The sequence below is a fragment of the Tetrao urogallus genome (genome assembly GCF_951394365.1).
Source record: "Tetrao urogallus genome assembly, chromosome: Z".
Lineage (NCBI taxonomy): Eukaryota > Metazoa > Chordata > Aves > Galliformes > Phasianidae > Tetrao > Tetrao urogallus.
This window is the reverse complement of record NC_136816.1, coordinates 49,527,726-49,555,014: the sequence shown is the minus strand read 5'-3', so window position 1 is coordinate 49,555,014 and position 27,289 is coordinate 49,527,726. Positions and strand designations below refer to the sequence as shown.

The 27,289-nt window shown below is 38.2% G+C and overlaps 1 protein-coding gene across 1 annotated transcript in view; it reads right to left on the bottom strand.

Moving 5' to 3' along the window:
* PGM5 (phosphoglucomutase 5) overlaps window positions 1-27,289 on the bottom strand; it is a gene marked incomplete at both ends in the record, with an annotated part of 67,933 nt that overhangs the window by 26,070 nt on the left and 14,574 nt on the right. Inside the window, one exon of the mRNA XM_079548642.1 lies at window positions 573-688. Coding sequence (XP_079404768.1) covers window positions 573-688 — 116 coding nt within the window. The remainder of the gene's footprint in view (window positions 1-572; window positions 689-27,289) is intronic.

The following is a 27,289-nucleotide window of genomic DNA, read 5'->3' as shown; positions in this document are numbered from 1 at the left end:
ATTTATCTTTCTGCATTCTGTTGTTTGGTTCTTGCAACAGATAAGGGAGAAATACTTAGGGGAGAACAGGTGTTGATATTCAGCTGAATTTATTCTAGTGATGACTTTATCACTGTCTGGCTTTCCAGTGTTCGTAATGTTCTAAAAAAGGGATGCACGTAACAGGTTTGATTAGACATAACAATCCTCACTTTGTACACTGATTCATGTTAGGAAAAACAATAGTCTGCAAAACAATAGTTTGCAAATACAGGCAAAATCCCTCAAAATGCCATTGCGGTCCATAGAAAAAACTATTACAGTGGAACTGGAGACATCCTTCCACATAACATTCAAGTCAGAATATGGTGGCAGATGCCTTTGAAGGCTGTAGAACAGCAAGAAGATCGCCATCTTTCACATGGCAACTACTACCAGACTCCTAAAATATGAAAAGCTGACAGTCCTTTATTCCAGCACAAGATAATTTGCTGAATTTTTCATTATTATTATTTTTTGGCTTTGACTTGATGTACCTAGGAAAATTAATGTCATTAAAAGTCTCCGGAAATGTCTGATTGCGTACTGCTTACCAGTGCCAAAGCTTTCCTCCCCACAGAGTGAGCAACGTCCAGAATCCATGAGATTGGAAAAATATCTCCATCCTGTTGGTGTTTCATACACAGGAACCTTCATTACTTTTGCCACTCTGCAGAAGGCACAATAGAACAATAAAACACCACACATTTCAGAAAGTGTTTTTGTTTTTTTTTTTTTTAACACATAGCTTGAGGTCAGTCAAGGACTATTCTAGGTTTTGCTGTATCTCCAAACAGCTGAGCTATAAAACAAAACAAAACAAAACAGATGAACAGCACCACTCAAACCCGATCCCTCAACACTTGATGTCAGCAAGAACCTAGATAAGTTTATACACTGCAGCACTTTACAAGAGGTAGGAAGCTCAGCTAAACTGGCTTTACCAGTACATTTCTCTTGTTAATGAGCCGGAACATGAGTTACATGTAAAGTTTTGTTGTATTAATGCTTTCCTTAAAGTTTGATCACTATGTTGAAGTACTTTCCTTTACAAAACACAAGAGGCCAACAACTACACGCTAGGAAGACACTTGTGTTCATGTGTTCAAAGCCAAGCCATTACAGGTGAGTTTTCAAAGCACAACATCTACTCTAAAAAAGCATTTATGTGATTCTGTGATAAGCTGGGTTTGCAGTCCCCTTTAAGGAGCCCTCTACAAAGCTAAGGATTTACACAGACTGAGTATTACCATTCCTCTTGCTCTCACTGCATTTTCAACTGCTTTCTAATATGAAAAATAAGATGTGAGGAATAGTCAATCTGATTGACAAGGACCTTTCACAGAAAAATAACTGACATGACTTACATAGGTTGCTCCTAAAGTAATGCCTGCCATTTATTCTCATGGAAACTACAACAGACACAAAGAGCACAAGAACACTATTTGATAGAGTAAATTTCCAGCCACAAAACACTGTTTCTCAACACAGTCACCACCATTAGCTATGCATTTTCACCAGCAGTGAACAACATCCTGCATGGCACACTTGTAAAAATCTGCCTCGCTGCCAGTGTTACCTTTGCTGAAGCACACCACCCACCATCTCACTGTGCTCACATTCTTTGTTTGATCTCCAGAAGTATCCAACAAGCATTGACGAATGTCAGTGGGTGCAATTTTTTCCACATAGAGGAATACAATTTCCACACCTCTGCTTCATACGCACTTCCATGTCAGACATCATCTCATCAAACCGCCCCACTGCTGCCACCTGTCACACAGCATGTATGTAACAGAATACTGGTGGGAAGTTTCAATCTCTACTGTCATACCACCAATATCCACCTCTGACATCATGGCCCAACGTAATAATAATACAGGAGACATTACTTTCAGAGTCCTCATACTTAATTTTAACTACAGTCAAGCCCAAAGTAGACCAGGTGGGATTCAACCTGCTTAACACAATCCACCTAGAACTCATGAGTCAAGGCTAAAGCAGTCACCTCTCTGATCAACAGAGAGACCTTTTTTCAGCCAGGCTGCTGCTCTTTCTTAAAGCAGGTGCATACTGAGGTAGACAGGATGACCCTTCCAAATGTGCAGATACTGACCCTTTTGAAACCTGAGTGAAACTTCAGTCTTTCAGAATTATCTGCAAAATCTTTAGTTAATCAGTGCCATCTGCAAATCCACTTTTTTTTTTCCATATAATAAAGATCCGTTGCTATCTAAGTCTCCTATTCAGCCTAGGTGTTCATTTTTGCATTATACGTTATATCTAAAAAGGGTATTTTATAAATGAAATCAAATAAGAATTGCTGATACTTATTTGAAAAGAGTTAGAAAGAAATACATAGAGAAAAAAAAAAAAGCATGTGTTTAATCTTAAACTTGTGTTCCATGTCTGTAATGTGAGGTAGAGGCAAGTGTATATCTTTGTGTGTTCATACAGCACCAGCTGTATTTTTGGGCCTTAGATATACCTCTGCATAACAGAAGTCATACAATGAAGAGCTAAACAGGGTTATAGTTGGCTCTGCAAAAAAGCAAAAACATAAAAACATTTTAATCTGTATGTAGTAGTAAGTGCAGGCTGGGAATGGGACCATCCTGCCAAAAAGTAGAAAACAATACAAAAGAAAACAATGGTTAGCACGCTGGAAGAGCAAACACAGTTCTCTTGAGGTAGCCTAACAATGCACCACAAATATCTCTGTTTGCAGAAATGTTCCAATGTCCTGGTTTTAGAAGAAGGAAATCCCTTCCCTTTCACTTTTCTGAATTTCTCTACTTTGGGAACAAATAGACTCAGGTGGACCTGCTTTGACCAGTACAAAAAGCTTTCAGGATTTTGTTAAGCTTGTTCAAAGTTTTCTGGCTATTTGGCCAGCTCTGAAAATACACATGATGATCCTGTTGGTATTGGGTTTATTTTAGACTAAGCCTTTCAAGCAAACGAACATAATATACATATAAACACATAAAGCTTACACTGAAATACAAGATCATTTCTTGCAATTCTTTTGTTGTTTTTGTTCTTGAATCCTAACAGAGTAAATCAGTAGAAGCAGCAAATTCAGGTCAAATTTAACAACTACATATCAGCAGCAGTGCAGAAAAAGTTACATCATATTATGCAAGAAGGGCCAAGTTCGAGTAAATAAGAGACTTGACAGTACACCATATCCTGAGCATAAACAACTTCTTCTCTGTTGTGTCCAGAGAAGGTTCACTTTCCTCTCTATGCCTGCTTTCCCCCTTTGAACTGTCTCTTCTTTGAGCAAGGAGTAGTTCTGTTTTCAAGGCTGTGAAAAACAAAAGGGTTCTATCCCAGTTGAGTAATGCAAACCACACAACAATTTTTCTTCATCACAAAACTACAGAAAGGCAATAAACTGACGGTGTGAAGTGACATTCAAATATTATCATATCTAACAGGCCTAGCTTATCATTTCATCCAAGCAGCACGCTAATTAGAAAACATACGGCTCTTCCCCAAACCCCTTAGCCAACAGGTTTATCCCTGTCTTGCCCAAATCTGTGCCTACAGTTTCAGTAATCTGAGGAGAATGTACACTTTAAATACAACAGTTTTAAAGAATCACTGTCTGCAGTAACTACTACTGGCATCACAGAATAAATTCTGGTAAACAAAGGCATAGTTCCAATTCATGGATCAATTCAACAAAGTCTTCTGCATTTAGTTGAATCTCAGAAACATGTAAACCCATCCTAGCATTCCACAGATGCTTTTAGAGACACTGTAGTTGCTTCATATCTGCACATAATACTTCAGATTCCTACATTAAATATGACATCATTAGACACTGAAGATGAGAGCTATTTTCCTGTAGCACACTGAAAAATAAGCATCCTCTTTCTTACTGGCATTTTGCTGAAACAGAGAATCACCAGTGGAAGTCCCAGCACATACATGTGCCTTTACCATGCAGCCTATAAACATGGCAAATGAGGGTTCCCAAAATTCTTACGGCTGCAGACAAAGAGCAAAAATGTGCTACCTCAGCTCACATAAACAGCAATGCAAGCTACAGGAAAACACTCTGAGAGGAAGGAGCTGGGAAATTACTACATCTTCAAAGACATGTATGGTAAGCACAAATTAAAGGTGGAGGCACAAGGGGGAGTGTAAATTTCACATTCTACTAAGCAAAGAAAAGACTATAGTGAGGGCTTCTGGAATGTTTAATTCTGCAAGAACAACTGCTGACAAGTCATGCTGTATGTTCTTGTTCTGGAACACAGATCCATAAATTACAATCAATGCTGCTTTTAGCAATGCAACTTCACAGGATAGCTCAAACAAGCTTGCATATACACAGTTATTTAATTTTCTCTTTAATTTCTCCATGTTAAAAGTGGGAAACTGAGTTCTGTGACCCCTAAATTCTGGGGACTTAGAAATGGAAAGTCAAGGAGTTACAGTGAAGGGAGTTTTTTTGTCTATATGAGATCTCTTGGTCATGTAGGATATCATTTCTCTCAGAAAGTGAGTTTTGGAACTGGTCCCATAAAGAGATTTTAACTAGAAGAGGCTGTGGACACATTGCCTACCTCATCTGAGGGAATTTTTTATGTCCTTATATGTACCATGTCTCATTGCCAAGGTACTGATGCAGCAGTGCTCCTTTAGGGACAATACCTAAGCCTCTGAGTTCTCTGGGTGTAGGCGTGAGTTGTCAAAAGGTCTGGTAAGAATATATTTCCAGAGCAACTCAAGAAGACTGGTAGAAAATATGCCATGTGAGTAGGTTCATTTTCCTGGACTGTTTGAGCAGAGGCGTTCTATTTATGTCTAACCACGCACTCGGTATACCTGTGTTTATATGTTCTGTGAGTATGAACAATGCAGAAGGAATACAGCAATCCATGGGCATTCTGGCTCTTATCACCTCAGACATTAATGGGATTAACTTCAAACAGAATTCCTGTTTGCCTCCTCTCAGCGTAAGCGCTCACTACGTCAATGAGAATACATGGTAGAGTTTCTTGTGCCTTCTGCTGCACTGAGTAGCTCTTGCTAGACAGGACACAAGGTATTTACACTCAGGCCTAAACTGCAGGGCATTCATTTCAATCATTCTGTCCACAGCAGAGCTAAGGGCATTCATTTCCCAGTATGTAGAAAAGTAAAGGAAAAAAACTTCAAAGAGTAGTTACACATACTATTTAAAACTATGTTTTGTGAATTAAAAAAAAAAAAAAAAAGGCAGCAGCAGCTGTTCTTACAGGGGGAGACGGGGAGATAATAAAGTGAGTTAAAATTACTGTATGGTTACGTAGTTACACTTACCCTTCTACTCTCACTTTTGTTCTGAAGAGCTAGTCGCTCACTGTCTATACTTGTCGTCCACTTTTTATTAAAGCAATAGAACACACACAGTGCAACTATAAAAAGCAACACCAGAAAATAGCATTGTTAAGTAGAACTGTTGATTCTTACTTAGGCTCTGCAGCAAGGCTCACCAAAGCGTGAGCTGGAAAGCTCATAATAGAGTTAAAAATGAAAATAATGACAAGATTCACAATGACGATCAGGACTTTTAAAAATTCCCTGTCTAAAAAAAAAAAAAAAAAGAACAGTTAATTCTGAAACTGTTTCTGAAAGCCTTAAGAGACTGATGTGGAAAATCTACCTGTTCTGAAGCTGACAACTGCACAACTTACCTTACGAATTGACACAGTTGACAGCCATGTGCAGATCACCTAATTAGGAAAATACAGGGTACAGGACTCTGGATTCTGTTTTGTCAAGGAAAATATTATCCTGCTTAAACTGTGTGAAAAATTAACTTCCCATTGAAAAATATATATAGTTAAAAGGGTTAAAAGGAATATCCTTATGAAACTATTCTTCCAGTTTTCCATCCACAGTAGACAACAGATTATTTTTCACAAGTGGACTAATAATTGAAGTGGTCTTCAACAATATCTATCAGTCTCTGTACATCCGTAAGTCACTGCAGTTTTGTAATAAAAAGATACCACTGATTGCAGTGGAATAATCATTATGTTCACAAAAGCCAAAGGAGGGTTTGCTCCAGCCTGTTAACTACATTGCCACAAAAGGACCTGATGAATACCTGTCATTGAGATATAACAAATGGTCTGGGGCAAGCTGACTTTCTTGTGTTCAGTGAAACTTTTATAACTTCTGGGAATAGATCAGTCAATCAAACAAAACTGCTGTGCCAGAATTATGACACCCATTCACTGAAAAGATAAAGGTCACAACAACAAGGGGAAGGGCTTTCTTTCACAGGTCTCGTGAACAGCAAATGACTGGCTAGAGTTTTGCACTGCAGGTGAAATGCTGGCTTGGGTAAACTGCAGCACTGCACTCACTGGAGTCTTAGTGGGAAAAAAAGAGAGGGACATTGAAAAAAACATGCAAGAAGTGGCTACTGAGTGTCTTCCTCTTATCTTCCACCACCTGCAGGCGTCAACTACATACATGAAACATGCTCACCAACACCTGAGTGAGCAGATCTCAAAATGCAGGCTGGTACTTCATGGACACATTTTTTTCCACCCCACTCCTCTCTGTGTAGCAGGTACTGAGGTAGATAAGGTGCTTAACCTTAGGCAGCAAAGAGTCCGATTCTGCAGGAGGACAAGCACTCTGAGTACTAAGTCAACAGAAATCAAAGGAATCTGAGAGACAGAAGTATGGGTCACTGTAGGAAAGTATGTAGTAGTGCAGTTCCTCAGAATATCACTGTAACTGCTTCTTTCAGAGGTACTGGCTATAAAAGAAAAAGGTTTCACATTGGGTCTTCTAAAACTCACCTTTAACGACTGAAGTAGACCATGTTATGTAATCCCCAGCTAATTAAAAACCTGATTCAATTTAAGGCCTAAGGCATACATTATTTTAAAGTCTATGATTTGACTGAAAGAAAATCAATTTTTCTTCCAAATTATGTAGTCTTTCTTCATAAAGTATTTGAGGTAAGGATCTGTACCTGGTTTATCAATAAAAAAATCTCTCTAGCTGAAAATAACAGTCTTGGTATGGTCTAGCCCTGGCAAAAAATGCAGTTTTTGATATTTTATGAAGTGAAATGATTCAAAATGTCTGTAATATTTTTCAATCCTGAGATCAAAATAACTGGCTTATGCTTTCCTACATCAATTTTTCTTTCCTTCAATTACAAATTCTGCTTCTCTTCTCACACTGTATTGTATAGCCTTTGTTATAATGAACTTAAGTGCACTTGCAATCGGACCCGCAATTTGATTCTTTTGGAGTACTGAGATGACATATAAAACTGAATGCCTATCACATCACCGTATTTTCTTCTCCATCCAATATCTGCATTAATCACTTCATTTCCTCTCCAAAATTCATAATTCATAATAGTTGAGAATTTTTTTTATCTTGAGTTGAGATTTTTTTTTTTATCTTCCTTGAAAATATGGACTCATTGCTTTATCCACAACAACGTCCCTGCTCCATTCTCAGCTCATGATGTTTCCACTTATTCTATATTCTCAACACAGTAACACTGGAAGTCTCCCTGCAACTTCATTTCTCATCTCTAGAAGTTTAATAACTGGTCACCTTTGGTGACTTCTCTCCTATTCTCATGATTTCTCAAGGTGCAGGACTTAACCTTCTTCAATCTGATCAGTAAGTCATCCACTTTTCTTTATAATGGTGAAACACCTAGCAGTCTGTGAGAAATTCACAGCAGTAGCAATGACAGCACCACAGCACTGGCACCAGCTATAATACAAAATAGATGTTCTGCTTCTGGATGTTTTCATTCTGTCTGCACCACCTTCCCATAAAAGGCTTCAACTGCATATTGTGCAAGGAGCAGAGCTAAAACAACAGCCACCCCCCCTTTTATGGTCAAGTATTACAGTGTTACCCTCTCACACTCTTTAATTTATTAAGTAAAAAGCAAAGGAATGCTAAGTGCTTGAACGCAACACAGATAACCAGGACATCCCACTAAGATATGACGGTTGGCAGAGGGGTTATCAGGAGAACAAGGCAGAAAAAAAAAGAAAAAAAGAAAAAAAAAAGATACGGAGAACTAATTTCTTTCTCGCAGAGGACTCCAATAACAGAAAATGACAAATAAAAACCATGCGGAACGCCTTAGCTACAAAGGTCTCCCCACCCCCACTAAGTTTTAGCTGTAAAATGCTTCTGCAAGTGGACTAAAAGTACACTGAACTTAGCTCTGGTGTCTGAAATTGCTTCTGCATGAAAATAGGCAGTTTCAGGTGCATTTTCTTGCCTGACAATAGTTCTGAAGATGGTTACAGATTGCTAATAAGTGCAGAAATCGGATCCTTATTAAATGTAATTTGGGACAATTTGAATTCCCTTTCTATCAATGGAGCTTCATGGAATTCATTCAACAGCAAGCATAGTGCCAGCTCACTGTTCCAATATTCTCTCCTGCCTCTTAGACTCACAATGGCCTTTCCCTGTTTAAATGCTTTCAACAGCACAAACTAAAAATTACCCCAGCAGAAAGAGCAAGTCATATAAACACTACCTACCATTCCCATGCCTTGTAACACAGCAACCACACACACCAGAAATTTGTTTGAGCTACGCAGAACACATTCATTTTCAGCACAATTACCACTATACTCCATAGACATGAACTACTGCATGGAAAATCAGCCCCTTGGCTTTAAATTCCTAAAACCAAACAAATTAAAAATTCAGTGTCTCCCTTTGGATCACTCCAGTTCACTGGATTTTACTGACCTCTGTATAAGTAGACTTGAGAAGACTTGCAACACCTAAAGAAGAGTTAAGAAACACTCATCAGGAAACTCAGACTCCAAAGTGCACAGTTGGGCCCTGAAGTCCTTTACATTCCTTATTGCCACCTATAGGCCATGGTATGAACTCACAGTTTAGTATTTCCAGTGACAACACCATCTTCTTGCACAGACATTTTGTAACACCTAAGGCAATATTACAAGGCCCTTGTGCAAACAAACAAAACAAAGGTAAAAACACAGCAGTTTTTGAAGCACAATACCCTTCAGAAAACAACGGTGTAGCCCCAGTTTATGCCCCAAAGCCAACAGGCTATTCTGTAATGCAATCACAGGTGGTAAAAGTTCACTCTTGTTTAACTATGCACTGCTGAAGCTAAATGCATTTTCACACAGGCCAGCAGCTGCTGCACAGCTCTACCTCAGAATTCTACAAAAGTGCTGTAGAAAGCCTCTGCTTTTTCCCCGCTGTTCAGGGAGAGAAAGGTCAAAGCAAACAGCCAGCGCAGCTCATTGCTTTACCTTCAGAACTGAAGTGATAATCCTTTCCACTCTGGGCAGTATGTATAAGGACAGCTTTTATGGACACTGTACTTCAGTCCTAATTTGCTCTGGAGTGAAATGCGACTGATGCAGAATTAACTGATGGCAAGGCACAGTAAGTGCACCTTTAAGGTATGAAATAAGGAGACAGCATGCAAAGCTCAATCTTTTCACCTCACATTCACAAGTGCTGCAAGTAGGTTTTTGTTGTAGCAACCACGGTAAGAAATTGCTGCTTTTAATTTAAGCATTAAAACTACCAGTAGTGCCAGTTTACATATATATTGTCACAGTGAGACTGTCACCACTCCCAGCTTGTGGTTCAGGGGACTAGGAGGAACTGAAGTATCTTTTTCTGAGAAGTTAATTCAATTTTAAGGAGTTGTGCTGAAGGAGGCCAGATTGGCTTAGCTAATATGGTCTTTAATTCAGCTTTGGTTCTTGGTCCCTTGCCAAGTATGGATGACAGCAAAGAGTCCTAGCGATGAGATTCCAGAGGAGACAAAAGCTCTCTGAACAGCTATGTGCTTAATTCAGTTTAATCAATGTTTGTACATACATAAACTGCCTACATTTCCATCTTTTCAAGGACCTACAACATGAAAGAAATTCTAACAAGAAACACTCACTGTACTTTCTCAAGAATTCCTCCTTCAGGCAGGAAACTGGCCAATGAACCTGTAACATCTGCTCCTGCTCAGCTTAGCTATTATGGTAAGGACAGCACTGTCAGCAGAAAATCACTGTAGCTCAGTGTACAAAACACACCATTCTTTGCAGTCTCCAGACACCCTCCAAAAATCTCCTCTGGCAGCTTTTAAAAACATCTCAGCCTTTGACAGAGCAAATGTTCATTAAAAAATCAGAAATCGACACAATTGCTCAAATCCAGACATTTGTATAATCGGAATAAAATAAGAACAAATAAATGCTGACCTGGTGGTGCTTGCTTCACTTGAAACTGCTATAAAATGTGGAATTCTACAGTAATAAATGCAGGTCAACAGAAAAAAAAAAAAATCATGCCTGCCTTTTTCAAAAGAAAAATTAATTTAATCACAGTGATAAACATTTCACTATAAAATAAGTATTTGTACTGTTCCTGCAGGCATTGGAATCAGGCCAAATGTGAATTCACATTTAACTGATAGAAGCAATTCTCAGTCACTCTTTACTAAGAATAAGTTAGCTGAAGAAAATTGTTTTCAAGCTATTCATAATTTCACCTATCTTGAACTCCTTACATGGCCAGCACTTTCCCTTCCCTTCTCCCCTGCTGAATGTTAAAAGTCAGATTGAATGTGCAGTGTTTAAAATTAAATCCAGACTATCAGTCTGAATGTCTATATCTGGACTGAGTTTGCTAACAGCAAGATTTTATTCTTAGAATTTGTAGTGGTGTCCTTTCCTGTTATGTATGAGGGAAAGCAGTCCTGACAGGACAAGAAACAAGGAAGAAGATCAGAAACAAATCTGCAGTATTTCTCAGTACAGCTCCACAGTCCAAGTTTTACTGAGTGGAGAGGACTAAAGTGATTTAAGTTTTGCTGAACCCCCACCAACCATAGGCAGCACTGAAGGCTCAACTGATAATAAAGCATATTGTGCACACAGCACTATTCAGAGATCTCTAGCCTCACAGTGAAGAAGCTTATCTGTTATGCAGGAAGCAGACTGGTCCCATCAGTGTGGCACCGATGTTCTTTGGTCTCCTTCACAGATTCGGTGCCTTGCTAGCACAAAAACACACAGGCAGTGGGACTCTAGATAGAATATCTGCACTGCTCTGTGTTATATAAATGTTGTGTGACATCAGTATGGTACAGGCTTTTCTGAGATGGAGCACTGTCCAGAAACTTTACAGGGCCTTACATGATTTCAAACTACAGTACTGTCTGTGGAAAAGCAACCCAGTTTTCTGAGCTGTGTTTCTCCTCGTCCTTCCAAATCTTCTCAGCCCTGTTCAAGCATACCACCCATGCTGAGATTTATGAACAGAAGAAACCTGGGAGGCTTGTGCTAAGAGAATGCTGACCCACTCACACTACAACTTAAATTTCTCCTCTACAGGACAAGTGTTTTATACAAGGGATCAGAGCCAAACAGTAATGAGGATAGCACATAATAAAATGGGGAAAAGATAAAACACTGAAGTAATGGAAAAACTAGTACTTCGTGAAATTTTTATTTCTTCTGTATTATTTTAATACATATACTATAATAACTTTTCATGTTTCCCTTTAAATCTCTGGGGTTTCATGCAAACTTGAAAGTAAAGTATGTACTCTAGTATTCTGTTGGGATGATGCCAAAAGGTAAAGGTCAACTACTTTCCTTTATTGAGTTTCAAGCATCCTTTAAAAAGCAAGACTAGTTACTTGTTCTGCAAGACCTGTTTCCAATCTGCTAACAAATCCAGCACCTTGCAGACAGAAATACTGCTCCTTAAGAAGAGGAAAAAAAAATGATGCCAAGGTGGATAGGTCTGTGTAAATAAAGATAAGTTCAAATGTTTATTATTTTAAGTACTTGCAATGCACAAAAACGGCTGCATTCATCCTCTTGCTCCTCACTTCTCCTCACTGTGTACATTTGTAGAGAAAAACAGGATGCTGTGAACACACCCCAACAATTCTTTAGTTTAACAAAAAAAATTGAGATGTTTGTATGTGCTGAAAGTGGATACTGCATGCGCTCCCCTGACCTAAAGCCTGCAGTCCCTTCCATTTTCTTTATCTAGAGGTACCAATTACGTGTGACCTTATTTAACCTTGTACTCAAGGTTCATCAGCTACAACAGTTTCACCAGGTATCAGTAATCACTAACAAAAAAGTCATAGCTGAGACAGATTCCATAGCTTGAGGAAGGGAGGGCAGCTTTTCAGGTTCACACGGTGAAAGAAAGCCCTTCAGAATGAACATTTAATGAGCTATATTTGTCCCCTCTTGTCTCTACCCGCTCAGATTCACCTCAGTGCAAAATGCCAGCAGTCTCCTAAGTCAAAGGGCAATGTTTAAAGGATCCTAAAGATAATCCATGACTCAGCTCACTTCCTATCAGGAGAAACTCGTTAAATGCATTTTACAGTTACTCTCCAGATTCTGCAAGACACTGAAACCACCATAGAAAGCAAGGAAGTGATCACACATGCTACAGGAGACACATAGCATGTGAGTCTACCCATCTGAGGAATCAGATAACTTATGAAAGAAAAAAATGACATGTAATGATATCTTAATCATGCCACCTTGCACTGAGGAGGGTTGACAGGCATATTTTACTACCTACAATCACAATATTTGTAGTGGTGTTGGAGGCAAAAAATATGCAAAGCATGGGGCTGCACTCTCACTCCACCTAGATGGAAAGCATATTGTAAAAAGTGAAAGAAAATATGAAAAACTTGAAGAAAATGTAAAGAAGGAGCAAACAAAAATCTCTGAAAATCCCATAAAGAATATTAATTATAGTGGTTATGGATGTCCTTTAACCTGTATAAGCTATAATGATTAGTAATGTTTAAGATATTTCAGTTAAAAGTCATACTGGAGCAGCAGGAAGATAATGATGAACTTTGTTAGTTGGAGATAGCAATAAATGCCAATTTGTAATAAATGCTTACAAGAGCACAGACAGATCAGCAGGATCCCATGATGCTGAAGTCCTATATATGCCATCTTTGAGAACCACAACACCAAGCAAAAGAAACAGAAAGGAGCAATCCTTAAATCCCACCACTGTAACATTTTGGCAACCTCATGATATTGTTTAATGGTAATAAATACTATTTGGACACCAAAACCCTAATAAAAACCCTAATACTAGTACGGGTTCATCAACAACAAAGCCCATACTTCTCAGAAACACAAGTGAGTGATATTAATTGCTGCAGTGATGAAAACATGGAAACTTTTACTAGTCTCACAGGCAAATATGGTAGGGTAAAAATTGTTTATATATTACATCAGTAAGCTATATATATGGAAAAATATTATATGCATATGTATGTGTATTACACGTACACACACGAAAACATTATCACTCTGCCTTTGAAGCGTGTGTTATTTCGAGGAATCCAAACTTCCGAGTTTAAGAATTTCTGACCAACAGTATCACAGTAACTAATGTTGCTTTTCTCATTTCTCTTGGTTAGAAATGTATTGGAAAGCTCTGCACTCCATGCAATGTGTGTAACTCTTTATTATTAAGGGTTTGTTTTCCTCAGTGTGTGGGATGCTAACAGGCGTACTCAACACAACGTTCCATACCAAATGCTATTCTCATGTCGCTTCCGTCATCGGTTTGAGATTCAAATCCAAAACACGTAATTTTGCACCCTCTCTCATAACTGTTTAAAGAGTCAACTTCGAAAGGAAGTAAAATCTTTAGGACAGAGTCTGACTTCTCGCTGCACGAAAACTTCATTTTCTCCTTCATACCAGACCTAACCTAGAATCACTAAAAACAGCTGTTGACATGTACAGTATCTAAATAAAGCTGTGATAAAAGGCAAAAGGTGAAAGTTTTGGTAAAGTCAAAAAGTAAAGTCAACTAGCAAATGCAAGTACAAGTACATGATGAGAGATGTGCTTTGGCAGCAGCTAACACAATGATGTCTTTCACATAATAAAACCAGTCGGCACAATACTCAGAGTCCCTGCAAGACGAAATTCTTACACACATACTCCAGTTCCACACAGAATCTGGGGTTTGGTTGCAGATAGTACAGAACACTGATAAAGAGAAGTCCAACCAGCTGCTAAGCACATAGCCATGGTCTCCAGATGCACTGCAGTAATCCCTAAGGTTATTCACGCCCTTCGTGGCCGAGACACAAAAAAATCTTTTCATTACTATTTCATCACTGCTATTTTTACTAGCGCTCACATGTGTGTACATAGTTAACTCCTCCTTGTCAATAAAGGAGGAAGGGAATGGACAGCAGTCAGGAACTCCTGGCATTTTCAATGAACCTATATATAACAAATTCTTACAAAACTTTTAAAGGTTACAAGCTTATTTTAGCTTCCAAATTTTGCTTTGGCTTAGGAAAAGAGAGACCATGCCCTATTCTAGGAAAAACAGCACCCCCATGTTTATATATTTGTTTGTTTTTAATATCACAGCAGAGTACATTAGACTGTGTCCCATTCCCTGACTGTTAAGCTCCACCAGCAAAGACAGTGATTGTGCTGCAGATCCATAAGAATGGCTGTTACTGTTATACTGTAGTATACTGTAATAATAGCCTACTGTGTTACTGAATTCCTCACAGAGTCTTCTCAGTATATGAACAGAACCAAATTGAATAAAGACTTGGTTTTATAAAGCAAGCTTTTCCCTGGAGAAGAGGATTTACCTTTGAATATCAGACACAACAGAGCACAAAATGGCACAAATGAATACTCTGCCCCATTAGGATTTGGCAAGAATATCAAGCAACAAAGAAAGGAGCGTCAGAAGGAGCCACTGGGCATGCATGTGGCAGGGAAACAAAACAAAGCTTGAACAAAGAACAAAGAGTGCTGGAAGTTTCCACCCTCCCACCTTCCTGTTGCAGCCTAGAGCCCCACATGGGCACTGCAACAGAGAAAACCTACGTTTCCAGCAGTAAAAGTGATCTATGAAGTCAGAGACTGAAGTGGAAAATAAAGAGTGGGACAAATAGGAGGAAATAAGTTCTCTCATTCAGTAGAAACTGTCAGGGAGAATTTATTTTAACAGAAAAGAGATGTAATAAGTGGAGAAAAGATAGAGGGTGATCTGGTGTTTGCCTCACTTGCCTCTACAGATACATACTCAAGGAAGTCTCAGTAAGGTCATCCCTAATTATGAGCAAGACCTGTGTTTTTTTACAAAAAATACAAAAACCTTATGAACCAACTACAGTGAAAAGACTTTCCACTAATTCAGATTATACACATGGCCAACTGTTATTAGCCCGTTTTAGCTCTTTTACAGTGAGGTCAGCTGGTTGAAAAGGCACTGCATGCCTGTGTTCATCAACTAAAACACAACACAGATGTGAAAACAGCCAGAGCATGACACCAAACTCTGTTATGACAGCAACTGAAATTGGAGTTTCTGTATTCTGATTTGTCCAAATAATAAATAAAACAATGGCATTAGGTATGTCACTGGCTGGTTCCACAGTTTCTTCTTCACCTCATTAGTGCTGCAATACTGCAACCATCCTCTCACTCAGAGTTGTCAGCAGGACAGCTCAGAAAATGACCAGGAAAAAAAAAAATAGTGGATCTTCTCTATTTGGATAATCTCTTGGATTTGTAAGAGAAAGAAAAAAATGAAAGAATCAAAACTAAGATTTCTACACATCACTTTTTGTTAATTGCACTAACTGCAGGAATGCAGTAGTGCTGGTATACTCCTGCAGTACTGCAACAAGTCCTAGTCTTGCTGGAAGGGGGCACAGCATAGGGGCATAGCAGCACTAGAAAAAAAAAAATCAAATTGGAAGGCACCACAGAAGATCTCTAAACCAAATGTGTGACCAAAGCAAAGTCAGCTATGAGATAAGACAGGGTTACTCACAGTGTTTTCCAGACAAGCACTGTTAAAATCCCTTGTTCCAAACTATGCAGTCTCCTGTCCTCTCACCACACAAACCTGTGAAGTGCTTGGTTCCATCTTGACAGCCTCTGTGTAGCTACTGGTGGCTTGTATTAGGTTGTGACAATGACATCCCTTCTCCATACTATCAAATCCAGTGCTCCCACCACTCCTCTTGGGGCTCAGGGTAAAACAATATTGAAAACATGGTGTTAAAAATCTTCTTAAAATGGAAGTAAATGGCATCTGCAGCCTTACTCCCAATAACAGACTTACTCATTTTATCACCTAGACAATCACACTGGTCAGACTTAGATCTATTTTGGTTGCTTCCTAGTGATGTCATCAGGATTTGGACTTCCTTACACTATCATTGTTTTATCTCTTGTACTCTGTGTATTTTAGAGAATTAGAATTACTAATTTTTCTATGCAGTTTTCACAAAGAAGAAAAGTGCTTTTACAGTTTCAAGGTAGTGGTCATATCTATAGAGTAAAAGCAAATTCAGAAGAAGAAACTATAATATGCCATAGAAAAAAATTACTACAGCATAGCTGATGTTGGCAGGGGCCACAGGATCCCAAGCAGGAACACACAAAGCAAGGTGCCCAGAACCATGCTCACACAGCTTTTGAAGGTCTCCCAGGAGGAGACCACAGCATCTCTGGGCAGCCTGAGCCAGTGCTCCATCACCCACACAGTAAAAGAGTGGCTCTTGATGTTTGTATGGAACCTGCTGTGTATCAGTCGGTACTCACTGTCCTGTCACTGACACCACTGGAAGCAACCTGGTTCTGTCTTTCTTTTAGCTTAGAATACTAGATTTTGGATATTGGATATTCTTTACACCTGGAATATTCTTATACTGGCAATTACCAGAACATGAAATATATATTTCAGTACTTTCCATATATTCTAGCTGTAGAAATGATTTAAATAACTTCATTCTGTTTTGACTGCAGTGTACTATTTGAAAGCAAAAGTGGTTTCTCATACTCACAGTAAACACAGAGCTTCAGTGGTAAATTACAAAACTATTAATACTGAGAAAGGAAAATTCCATTCTCCTTTAATATCACGTTCTCCTACGAGCGCTCTCTCTCTCACACACACATATTCATAACCCTTTTCAGAACTCTATTCTGATTTTGGAAATATCTCAGTTGCCTTTCATTTCTGCACAGAAGGAAACAGACGAAAATGTTTCTGCCCCTACAAAATTAAACTGACAATTCAATCGACTAAGTCTGAAAGATCTGTTCTAACAAGGCTCCCAAATGTCTTCAAATCATGCTACGTACCCTGGTTCTGTCACAGTCTTACACAGACTTTGTTCAAAACCCCCAGAATGTGAAGAACAATTTCCTGTCTTCTTATTTGTAAACAGTAACTTAGCAGAACATGCTTAAGAAACATACATAAGAAGTAGAATTCTGTTTTTGACATTCTGTGCCAGAAAGGTTTTCTTTGACATCAGCAGGAAATTTACCCATGAAGGTCATCCATTTACAGAAGTCCTTTGATGGGAGAGGTCAGTTTTGGGCTGGTACCAGCTGTGCTGTCTGGCACAGATGAAACATGTTCAGACACGTTAATCCATGTGGGAGCCTTTGGAGGCTGCAGCCCAAAATAAGTCCATGGAAAAAAAAAAAAAAGGGGGCATTTATTTTAAACACTCTTTTAGTAGTCACAGCGTCTTCTTCAACTGTCTTACTGAAAAAATTCTCCAAATGTTTAAATTAAAATGCTTTTGGAATTTTTTTTATCAGGATATTTGTAGAAATTCCTGTTGCTTATTCATATTTGTATACATTTTGAGATATAAGACAGATGCAGCACTGGGAGAACTACTGACCTGTTTTCCAACATCTGTCTATTGCACAGTGCAAGACTTACTCAGAAAGACTGGTAAAATGTTTATTTTTCTTAGGTGGTTTTCACACGCTGCATGTTAAGCCCAGACGTATGTTTGTTTGTTAAGACTGCAAGGAAACTTCTTAATAAGTCAGTCACGTCTGCAGTGTATGTTTACATCACACCAAAAATAGAATATTGTTTTAACCTTGGTGGACAAAATGTAGAAGTAAAATTCACAGCCAAGATGGAAAAAAAGCACTGTACATCTTTCAGTTCATCTTTTAAGGGATGAGAGCTTTCAGTACAATTTTCTGCACTCAGTCCTGAGAACGGCTCACTGCACAGCCAATGAACCTGCTCACTCCGGGCGACAGCGCCTACACCTGCCCACCTTATGCACTGGAGGCAATCCAATGACTCTAAGTGGGAGTAGGGCTGCCCTGCAGCCCGCCTTTTTTAGTTGCCCTCAGGATCACAACTGACCAGTGAATCCCCTTCAGGCCCAAAAACTAAGCTGTGTGCCAAGTAAAGATGTACGCCACAGGACCATCCTGCCATAGAGTACAACTCAGTTTTCCTACTGATGTAAGACACTCCTGCATCCTTTTCTTCCCAAGGAATGAAATACAAGTACTGAGAAACATAAACAAGCAAATCATTCTTACAGAAAGTTCAGAAATACACAATACATTGACAATAACAGCTAAATTACAAGCACGCTGTACAAATGAAACTAAGGCACAGCTAATGAATGGATGTCAATGTTCTGTAAAGACACTTCTTCCTCCACAAAGCTTTTGAAACATGCAATATATGAGTACATAAAGCACCTATCTTTTAGCATTTATTAATATTGCAATGTCATTTTAAAAGCTACCCTTCCTGAACAAATTTGCCATCATACAATGCTAAACAAATTTTTATTATACTCCAAACACATTAAATTATATTCATGAAAGTTTAATGCAGTTGTCTTTTACAGAGGTCTAGAACAGACCTTCTACTTGTTTTATTTCATTTAGTTTAAAAATGGCTTGTACGTGACATGGAGTTGATTTGACAGAGGTGTCTTAAAAATCCACAACAAGCCTCTTACAGATAAGAGAAAGTGAGACTGACTTATATGACTGAAGAAGATAACAAGAGCTATGTTAGAACTGGCAGAGCTTGAACAAATCACAGTCACAGAAGTGAACACTTTTACCTAGTTGACTGTAAACTGTATTTATAAATTGGGGAAGTCTTTATTTTGGAATATCCCTTACAACAATAAAGGGCATCCATGCCAGGCAAGGGCCATGCATACCCAGCTTTTTGCATACACTGTCATTAAAACAGGTGGATTAAGAATACCGAAGAAAAGCAGGCAGCTACAAGCCACTTACAGAGTTACAAGAGGGACAAAGAAATCCATAGAGTATTTGTAAACTAAAAATTCAAGGAAATAGTCACAAAGACACAATTGGAATGTGATATGCTATTCTCCATAGCTAATCAGAGTTGCATATTTCTTTAGTTGCTAATGTTTCTTAAACAAAAATAAAAGGCCCCTTTCATTAATTGATCCAAAAAAACTTCTTTTTTTCTATCTGTGTTTACAATTGGAAGATTAAGCTCTAAGCTTTACCTTTGAAATCCATGTTTCTGCTTCACTGTAGACCTCTTTCACTTCATATCCATCACTTAGACTTCATTTTTCAAACATGGTGTTTGAAAAAAGAATAACAGTCAATTATTCAACATAAAATTTTTCATAGGTGCACAGATACGAAGGATGCCAATGGAACTACTGGTGCTCACAATCCTTTGAAAGTAAGATCAGACTAGGGAGAGCTGATTGATCATCTCCAAATTAGAGGTCACTTTTGAAAGCAACAAATAATTTCCTGGTCTACAAATATCTTACTTGGATGAACTCTCTGGGAGCCATAGTTCATGCATACATAAGTTGATGCAAATCCTATACTTCCTTGCTTTATTCTAAGAAAGTTTGTATCTATATTATTATTCAAGAAGTGCTGAATATGTCTAATGCCTTTGTGTCTATAAAAAAAATACTCAAGATCTTCATACAGAAGATGTGAATTGTAATATCAGACCTGACTGAGTTAAATCTAGCTGGTTATCAACAGAGATTTCACAATAACTCTTTGAATAACAAACATATTGGAATAATTTTCTATATTAGGTATTGCAGAAAACCTTCAATCAGAAAAAAAAAAAATCTTGAAGTTAAACTTCAAACTGTGACCATGTTGTAACAGAGTCGAGAAAATGCCATAATTGGGTATTACGAGTAGTTGCAATAATACAGTTCAAGCCTAAATTTGACTGAATGTTAACATCTACCCTTTCAAATGAATCAAAATAGATTTAGGACAAGCTACAACACTTAGGCATTCCTCACCTCAGCCTAATTAAGGCTTGTGAACTGTGTGTAAGTTGAAGGCCTGGGCCCCTTACTCCTTCAAAATAATTCTTACAGAATACAGTATTTTCATCTGTTCAGTCTGTGATGTCTCAGTTGGTTGTGCTCCATATGTAAATTCATGTAACCATATTTACACTGTTTTATGAAGGCACATAATTAATGACTGTGCCACTAGGTACTGGCCAGTCAGTCCTGAACTTAGCAGCAGAGCTATTATAAGCAGCAGTGCTACTGTCACTTAAATTTGCTACTATCACTACCTTAAATTTGCAAATGATTTAAGTAATTATCTGGAGTTGTCTTGAGATGGAGTAACATTCCTTTTCAGTAGCCTGTTACCTCCTGTTCCCATACCTGCTTTTGAGGATTCAGGATTTAACAATGCATCACTGCGTTGCACACCTACACTAACTGACCTGAGGAGTATTAAATTCTGAACTAAACCCTAAGCAGAATGATGAAAGCACAGCAGGAAATGTATTTTCCTGCTGTATTTAAATTACGTTTAAATATGTAAACAATGTATATGCAACACAGATTTCCAGGGAAGATGCTATTTAAAATTGTCTCTTATATGCTACCCTCACTGTCTCCTGCTGTGCCAGGGGACTGGGTTATGGAAAGAAGATGACAGGAAGTAGCAGCAGAAACACTTAATCAGGACAATATATTCCCCAACAAAAATCATACAAAGAGGGTCCAGTGCTTCATGGAGGAAAGCAGGCCTGCTTGGGGCTTTATCCCTCTGCCAAGTCTTGAGTTTAGCATTAGCAAGCATTAACTCCCAGCAGCTCTATCCTTGTTGGTAACAGGCTTTGGAACTGCTTTCAGAGGAACATTCAGACCTTCTTTCTTTGCCTTCCTATAAATCTCTTAAATTTTTGAGCACAGTTGGACTTTGACACACAGTAAGCACTAAATCATCATTAAAGCTTCATTACATCCTTGTGGTTTCTATTATGACAGTGTTTTAAATGCCAAAGAGAGATGTTCATTATTTGTTTGTGGAGGTAATATTTGCTTCCCTGGTGTTTCCAGGTAGAAATCAGAGACCAACCAAAAGCAAACCAACTTAAGCCAGGAATACTGAGGTTTCTCTTATTAGGCAATTTCTACAAGTCGATGTTTTCTTTGATTCCTAATTCTCACAACTGGGAAAAAAAAAAAGACAAAAACAAAAACCCAGTCTTCTGGAGTAGTGTTGCACTTCTCTGGGCACTAATCAAGGGGAACTCAGTTGGTAATAATGATGAACCAAAAATACAGCCTTCCCCATGCAAATGGCCAAAATAACTCGAAGACACTTCTCTGAATTATTATCTTTCATGCTCACTCTGTGTTTGTTGCTCATAATGTGAGGCTTATGTCCTACAGGAATAGGCAAAGTCACTTAAGCAAAGTTTCCTATTGTGCTACAGAAAAAAACAACCCTACTCCAAATTTTCATCCTGTTAATTTAAGTTTCTTGCTGACTGGCGGGATAACATTCTTTCTGCACTCAGCACAGCACATTCAAAGCCATCACATCTCTACCTTACACAGCATGAAGACACTTTGTTAAGCAAGTCAGAAGAGACACCACCACAGCACGCCCTCTCAAAACCTGGCTCTTGCCAACCGGACAGTAAATGGATAGGCAGCAGGCACTGATGTCTCAAAGCTGCATTAAAAGGTGGGCTACCAGGTGTAACGTCACAAGCTCCTGAGTAGTGAGGTAATCAGCTCCGCTCAGACTAAATCTAGTTAGAGCACACAAATACTGTTGTAATGACCTGCCTGTAGAAACAAAGTATCAGATAATGCTAGCCATAAGAGAATTCTCTAAACAATCCTCTTTTCCTGTACCAAGCTGACTACTATTTTCCACACTCACTCAACTTCGTAACTCCTACATAAACAACTTTTGCTCACTCTTCTGATTCTCATTTTGTAGACAATGAGCTAACAACTCTGAATTCCATTTCCTTCTCTGTTAAGCAGAAATCAGATAAACCAGAATACAAGGATATGAAAAAGAATAGTTTGTTGAACAGTGTACACAGCTACACATTCACTACAAGAGAAAGAACACCAATCTAAGGTTACATACCACCAGAGAACTGAAGTCTGGAGACTTACCACCACAATCCTGTTGATGTTGGACCAAATTAAAGCAGATGTTTCCTGTCAAATGTTATACTGTTATACTCTGCCTACATTACATACATGTGTATTCCAGCAGTCACTTCAAGCAAACCTGTGTAAATGTTGAACATCTTAAGTGAATTCTCTTGTAAACCACTGCTCTGTTACAGTATTTCTAATCAATATTTAAGTCCTCTAGATTATTGTTTCCTGCTGTTTAACAGCACACACTAAAAAACTATTAAGCAACACATTATCCTGCATGGACATGAACAAAGCTCTAGAGTTTCTTTAATAGGTTTAGATTTAGGCTAAACTGTGGCCACACAATATGGATGTATCATAAAAAGAGGTGGATTTTCTTTTCTTTTTTTTTTTCCAGATGAAAAAGGTCCCCTGACCTTGGAAGACAGCAGTACGACGGAGCCAATTCTCTCTCATGAAATGTGCTCTTACAATCGATATCCAAAAGTGGGCCATTTTTTAACTCTGGTAATTTCAACTAGGAAAATACTTCCATGCATTTTAGTGTTTTATGGAGTAGTGACGGTTGTTAAATCCTACCTGGACATGCTTGAAGGTAGCATTTCCTTACCTCTTCTGGAAGACAGAGACCTAACAAGTAGAAACAAGTTTTCTTTCTTGTATAGGTACAGTTTTTCTAACCTACTGCGCAAATGTTATATGTTATATATATTATATTACAAATGTTGTCATTTTCCCTTTCAGTCATGTTTATTTTAATATATTTCTCATTTTCCACCGTTAGAACATCAAAGCACTAAAAATAAGGAACACCAACATTCAACAGTGCAGTAGAAATGACTTTTAATCAATACATATAAGCCTTAACAGTTAAGACATTTCACCCACCTTAACAATTCATGCTTTCTACGCACAATATTACATGCTTTTTCCTAAGCACAGGTATGAGATGAAGGACTCAAAAATTCTCTAGCAAGGAAAACTTTGATAAAGGATGAACAGAACAGGGAACATTTATACAAGCAAGACACAGTAAGTCCGTAAGACCTCAGGACCTAAAGGATTTGGCCAAAGTAATTGCCAGGCCACTCTGTTATGTTCAAAAGGCAAACTGAAAGAGCCTTCTGAAGATAGCAAGCAAATACCAATACTGCCTTCAAGAGGGGCAAGATCTAGAGGACTACAGACCTGTCAACCACACCTTATTCCCTAAGGTGAGGTGGTGGAGTGCCTTGTCGGGAAATCAGTTCCAGACCTACTAAGGACAAGAGCCCAACTGCAAGTAATCAACATGGATTTATGAAAAGGAAATCCTGCACAGCCAACCTGTCAGCTTTCTACAATGAGGTGACTAGCTGGGTAGACAAGGAGAGAAAAGTGGATGTTGTCTGCACTGCCTTTAACAAGGCTTTCAACTCTCTCTCCCATAATAATTTCATAGATATAATGATGAAACATACATGAGAGGATTGAAAATTAGCTGAATTTCAAAGCTCAAATTGTTGCCATCAACAGCACAAATTCCTGCTGGAAGACAGTCTACTTACTACAAGCGTCCCACAAGGGTGTACACCACAGCCAGCAACTGAATGTTGTTATTAATGACCAGGAGGATTGGATAGAGCATATTCTCAGCAGTTTGGAGGTAATATAACATAAGAAAGAGTAGCTGATACACTAGGTAGTTTTGCATCCACTCAGAGACCTTAAAAGATTGGAGAAATTGGCCAACAGTAAACCTCATCAAAGTCAACAAGGAGCAATGCCAAACCCTGCATGCAGCAAGAATAATCCCAGGCACCCCATATATAAACTGGAGTCAAAAAACTGGAAAGTAACTCTACGAAGAGGATCTAGGGTCCTGGTAGATGATAACTTGACCATAAGCCAGCAAAAAGCTTTGAGGCAAAGAAAGCCAACAACATCCTGGTCAGCATTAGGAAAAGCAGTGCCAGCAGGTCAAGGGAGGTGAACCTTCCTCACTGTGCAATACTGGTGAGGTGGGATCTGGGATCCTTTGCCCAGTGCTGGGCTCTCTGGGATAAGATATACATGGACTTACTGGAGCAGCTCTACTAAAAAGCTACTTAAATGACTAAAGATTGGAGCCTATGTCATAGTGGGAGAGGATGAGGGAGAAGGGGCTGTTAAACCTAGAGGAAAGAAGGTTGAGGAGAGCATATTAGCAGTGCACATAAAAATCTGATTGGAGGAAGGAATAAATAAAGATGGAGCCAGACTCTTTTAGTGGTCCCTAGTGACACAACAAGAACCAATGGGCACAAACTGAAAAACAGAAAATTCTGCTTCAAGATAATTAAAAATTAAAAAAAATAATTAAAAAAACCCTTGTTTATTGTGAGAGTGGCCAAACAGTGGAACAGGTCTAATCAAAATCTCTCTGGAATTTCCATTCTTGAGGACACTTCAAGCCCAAGCAGATGTGGCCCTTAGCAGCATTCTCTGGTTGAGAGAATGCTCTGAACAGTTGTTAAGCTAAATAGTGTCCAGACATCCTTTCTAATTTCAACTACTGCAAGATTGCTTCCTTCTCTTATGTCAGAGTTAATATTCACAGTATATTTTTAAATTTAATTTTTAATATTTTATTTCCAGTGTATGAGCTTGAAGAATGAGCATTACGGGTACATACACAATGAACTTCTTTGACAGTTCTAGAGTACAGAACAATCCATCAGAAATGAAAAAAAGGGATCAAGAAACAAAAAAGATCATAGATTAAAAGCATACACTAGTGAGCAGTAACCTGCAACCTATTGCAGAATTGCATCTAGCAGCATTATCTTTTCTGTTCTGAACATTCTACTCAGAACAGAAAATATTTTCCTCACTGACTTAATTAGAGTGGAGGTGAGAGATACAGCAGCAAACAGAAATGGTGCTGTCACTCTAGACAACATGCCTTCTGCTATCAGACATCACATTCTTGAAGAACAGGATTTCCCTTTCCACTGGAGACACTTCAAGTCTCAGAATTCTAATACTAAACATTAAACTAGTGTGCTATTTCTACACAGAATTGCTCAATCTTGCCTTTTTTCTTTTTGTCAAAATCACATTACAAATATTCTTATCCTTCAAAATGGATTATTTTTTTTTCTTGCAAGTTGGCTAGTTAGTTCATGGGAATAGAAGTATGAATGCTTTAAGCACAGTCTTTCATGCTCACTGTCCAACGATAGTATTTCTCTGCACTAGGACAACTCTCCCTTATGTATATGGGCATAAGAAATCAGATCCTAGTTCAACACGAAACTCCGTCAGCAATATACTACATTTCAGACTATGATATTCTATGATTTTTTTGAAAAATACCTCTTACATACTGTCTTTCCTGGAAGTTAATCACTGCCAAAAAGTGGGCTTTACTGGTAATGCTGGAAGACATGATGGCTCAATAATTCCTCCACCCAACCTTTGAGGAAGGTGTTTATGACTGTTTACTGTGTGCCAAGGCATGTATCCTGTGCATATGCAGCAAAGCTACTTCCCTAAAATGAAAACCACATGTGTCTTCAAGTCTAAGCTGGGCTCTTTGAGGTCTGAGTTCAGCACTAGCACATGTAAGTGAAGCAAGTAAGAGAATTCTGCCACCACAGCATCAGAATATCTGGACATCATTACTGCACTGTTACAAAAACTTTAGAAGTCAGGTATTTTGAATTTTCAAGAGTCTAAATAAGAGTCCCAAAAAAAAAAAAAAGAAAACTGATCCCTTTGAAAAGATTAACTTTTAAATATTCAGGAAAACAACAACAGTCTAGAAAGAAAGAAAAAATATATATAAAAAAAATGTCCTGGAGCAAAGCAGCAAATTTCATAATAATTATTTGACAGACGACAAGGAAAATATTTATATTCTTCCATCATTTACTGAGTTTTATTTAATAATCAGACTTAGTTCCACAGAACTGATTTAGGTAGTAATCACCCTAAAACAACTTGTGCACCAGAAGATCAAATAAATACTGTCAAAGACATCAGTCAAGTAGCCACTTGGTCATTCTGGGGATTTCAGCACCTTCATACTTCCTGGCATATTTACCCAGCTTTAAGAAAAGTAGAAAAAGAAACATATTTAAAGGCCACTGTGTCTTCGAGTCTTACAGGAATGCATAGATCCCAGGTTGTACTTCCAAAACTAACTGCTATTTATTTTAAATTATCTATCTATTATTTTAAATTAACTATCTCAATGTAACAGTAGCTTTCACTTCAACAGTGAGATATTTGTTGTCTAAACAGACATTTGAAACATTTGATGTCTAAACAGACAGCATAAAATAAAAAAAAAAACCTGCAATCTAACTGCATTTTTTTAAAACAGACTATTCACCCACAAGTAAGGAATATTTTCCTAAAGATTCTGTCAATCATTAAATGAAACCGCTAGCTGAGTAAAGTAGTAAATTCCTGAAACCTCCCAAATAGAGATGCACCCTGATATTCTTGCTTCTCAATGAGTGTAATCAACCTTTTCATAAAATCTACATTTCATTTTAAAATTACTGCTTATGTTTCTTGATTAGACACGTTTAGCAGGCACAACCAATCACTCTTGTACTAGTGAAGCTATGCAGCCAGACGAACACTGACACACAATTAGCTCTGTGATCACTCCTTCCACATAGAGAATCTAAGGCAATAACATTTAGCTTAATCCTCTTATGAGGAGTTTACAGAAAATTTAGGCCTGGATGAAATTTCTTCAAAATCCAGCTGCTAACATAGGATATACTTTTTCAACAAATTTTTTAGAAACAAATTAGCCTTGTCACAGATAGCTGAAGTATACTTTCAACAATTCATGTCCTGGAACTGGAAATGGATTTCAGGACTACTAAATACCCCTTCCAGGGCATTTTATATCATAATAAAATACATAATTAACCTGATTAAAACAACCAGTTTTGTGGAGGTCTTTTTTTCTTAGTGCTTGCTTAGTAAAGCACTTGCATTTTA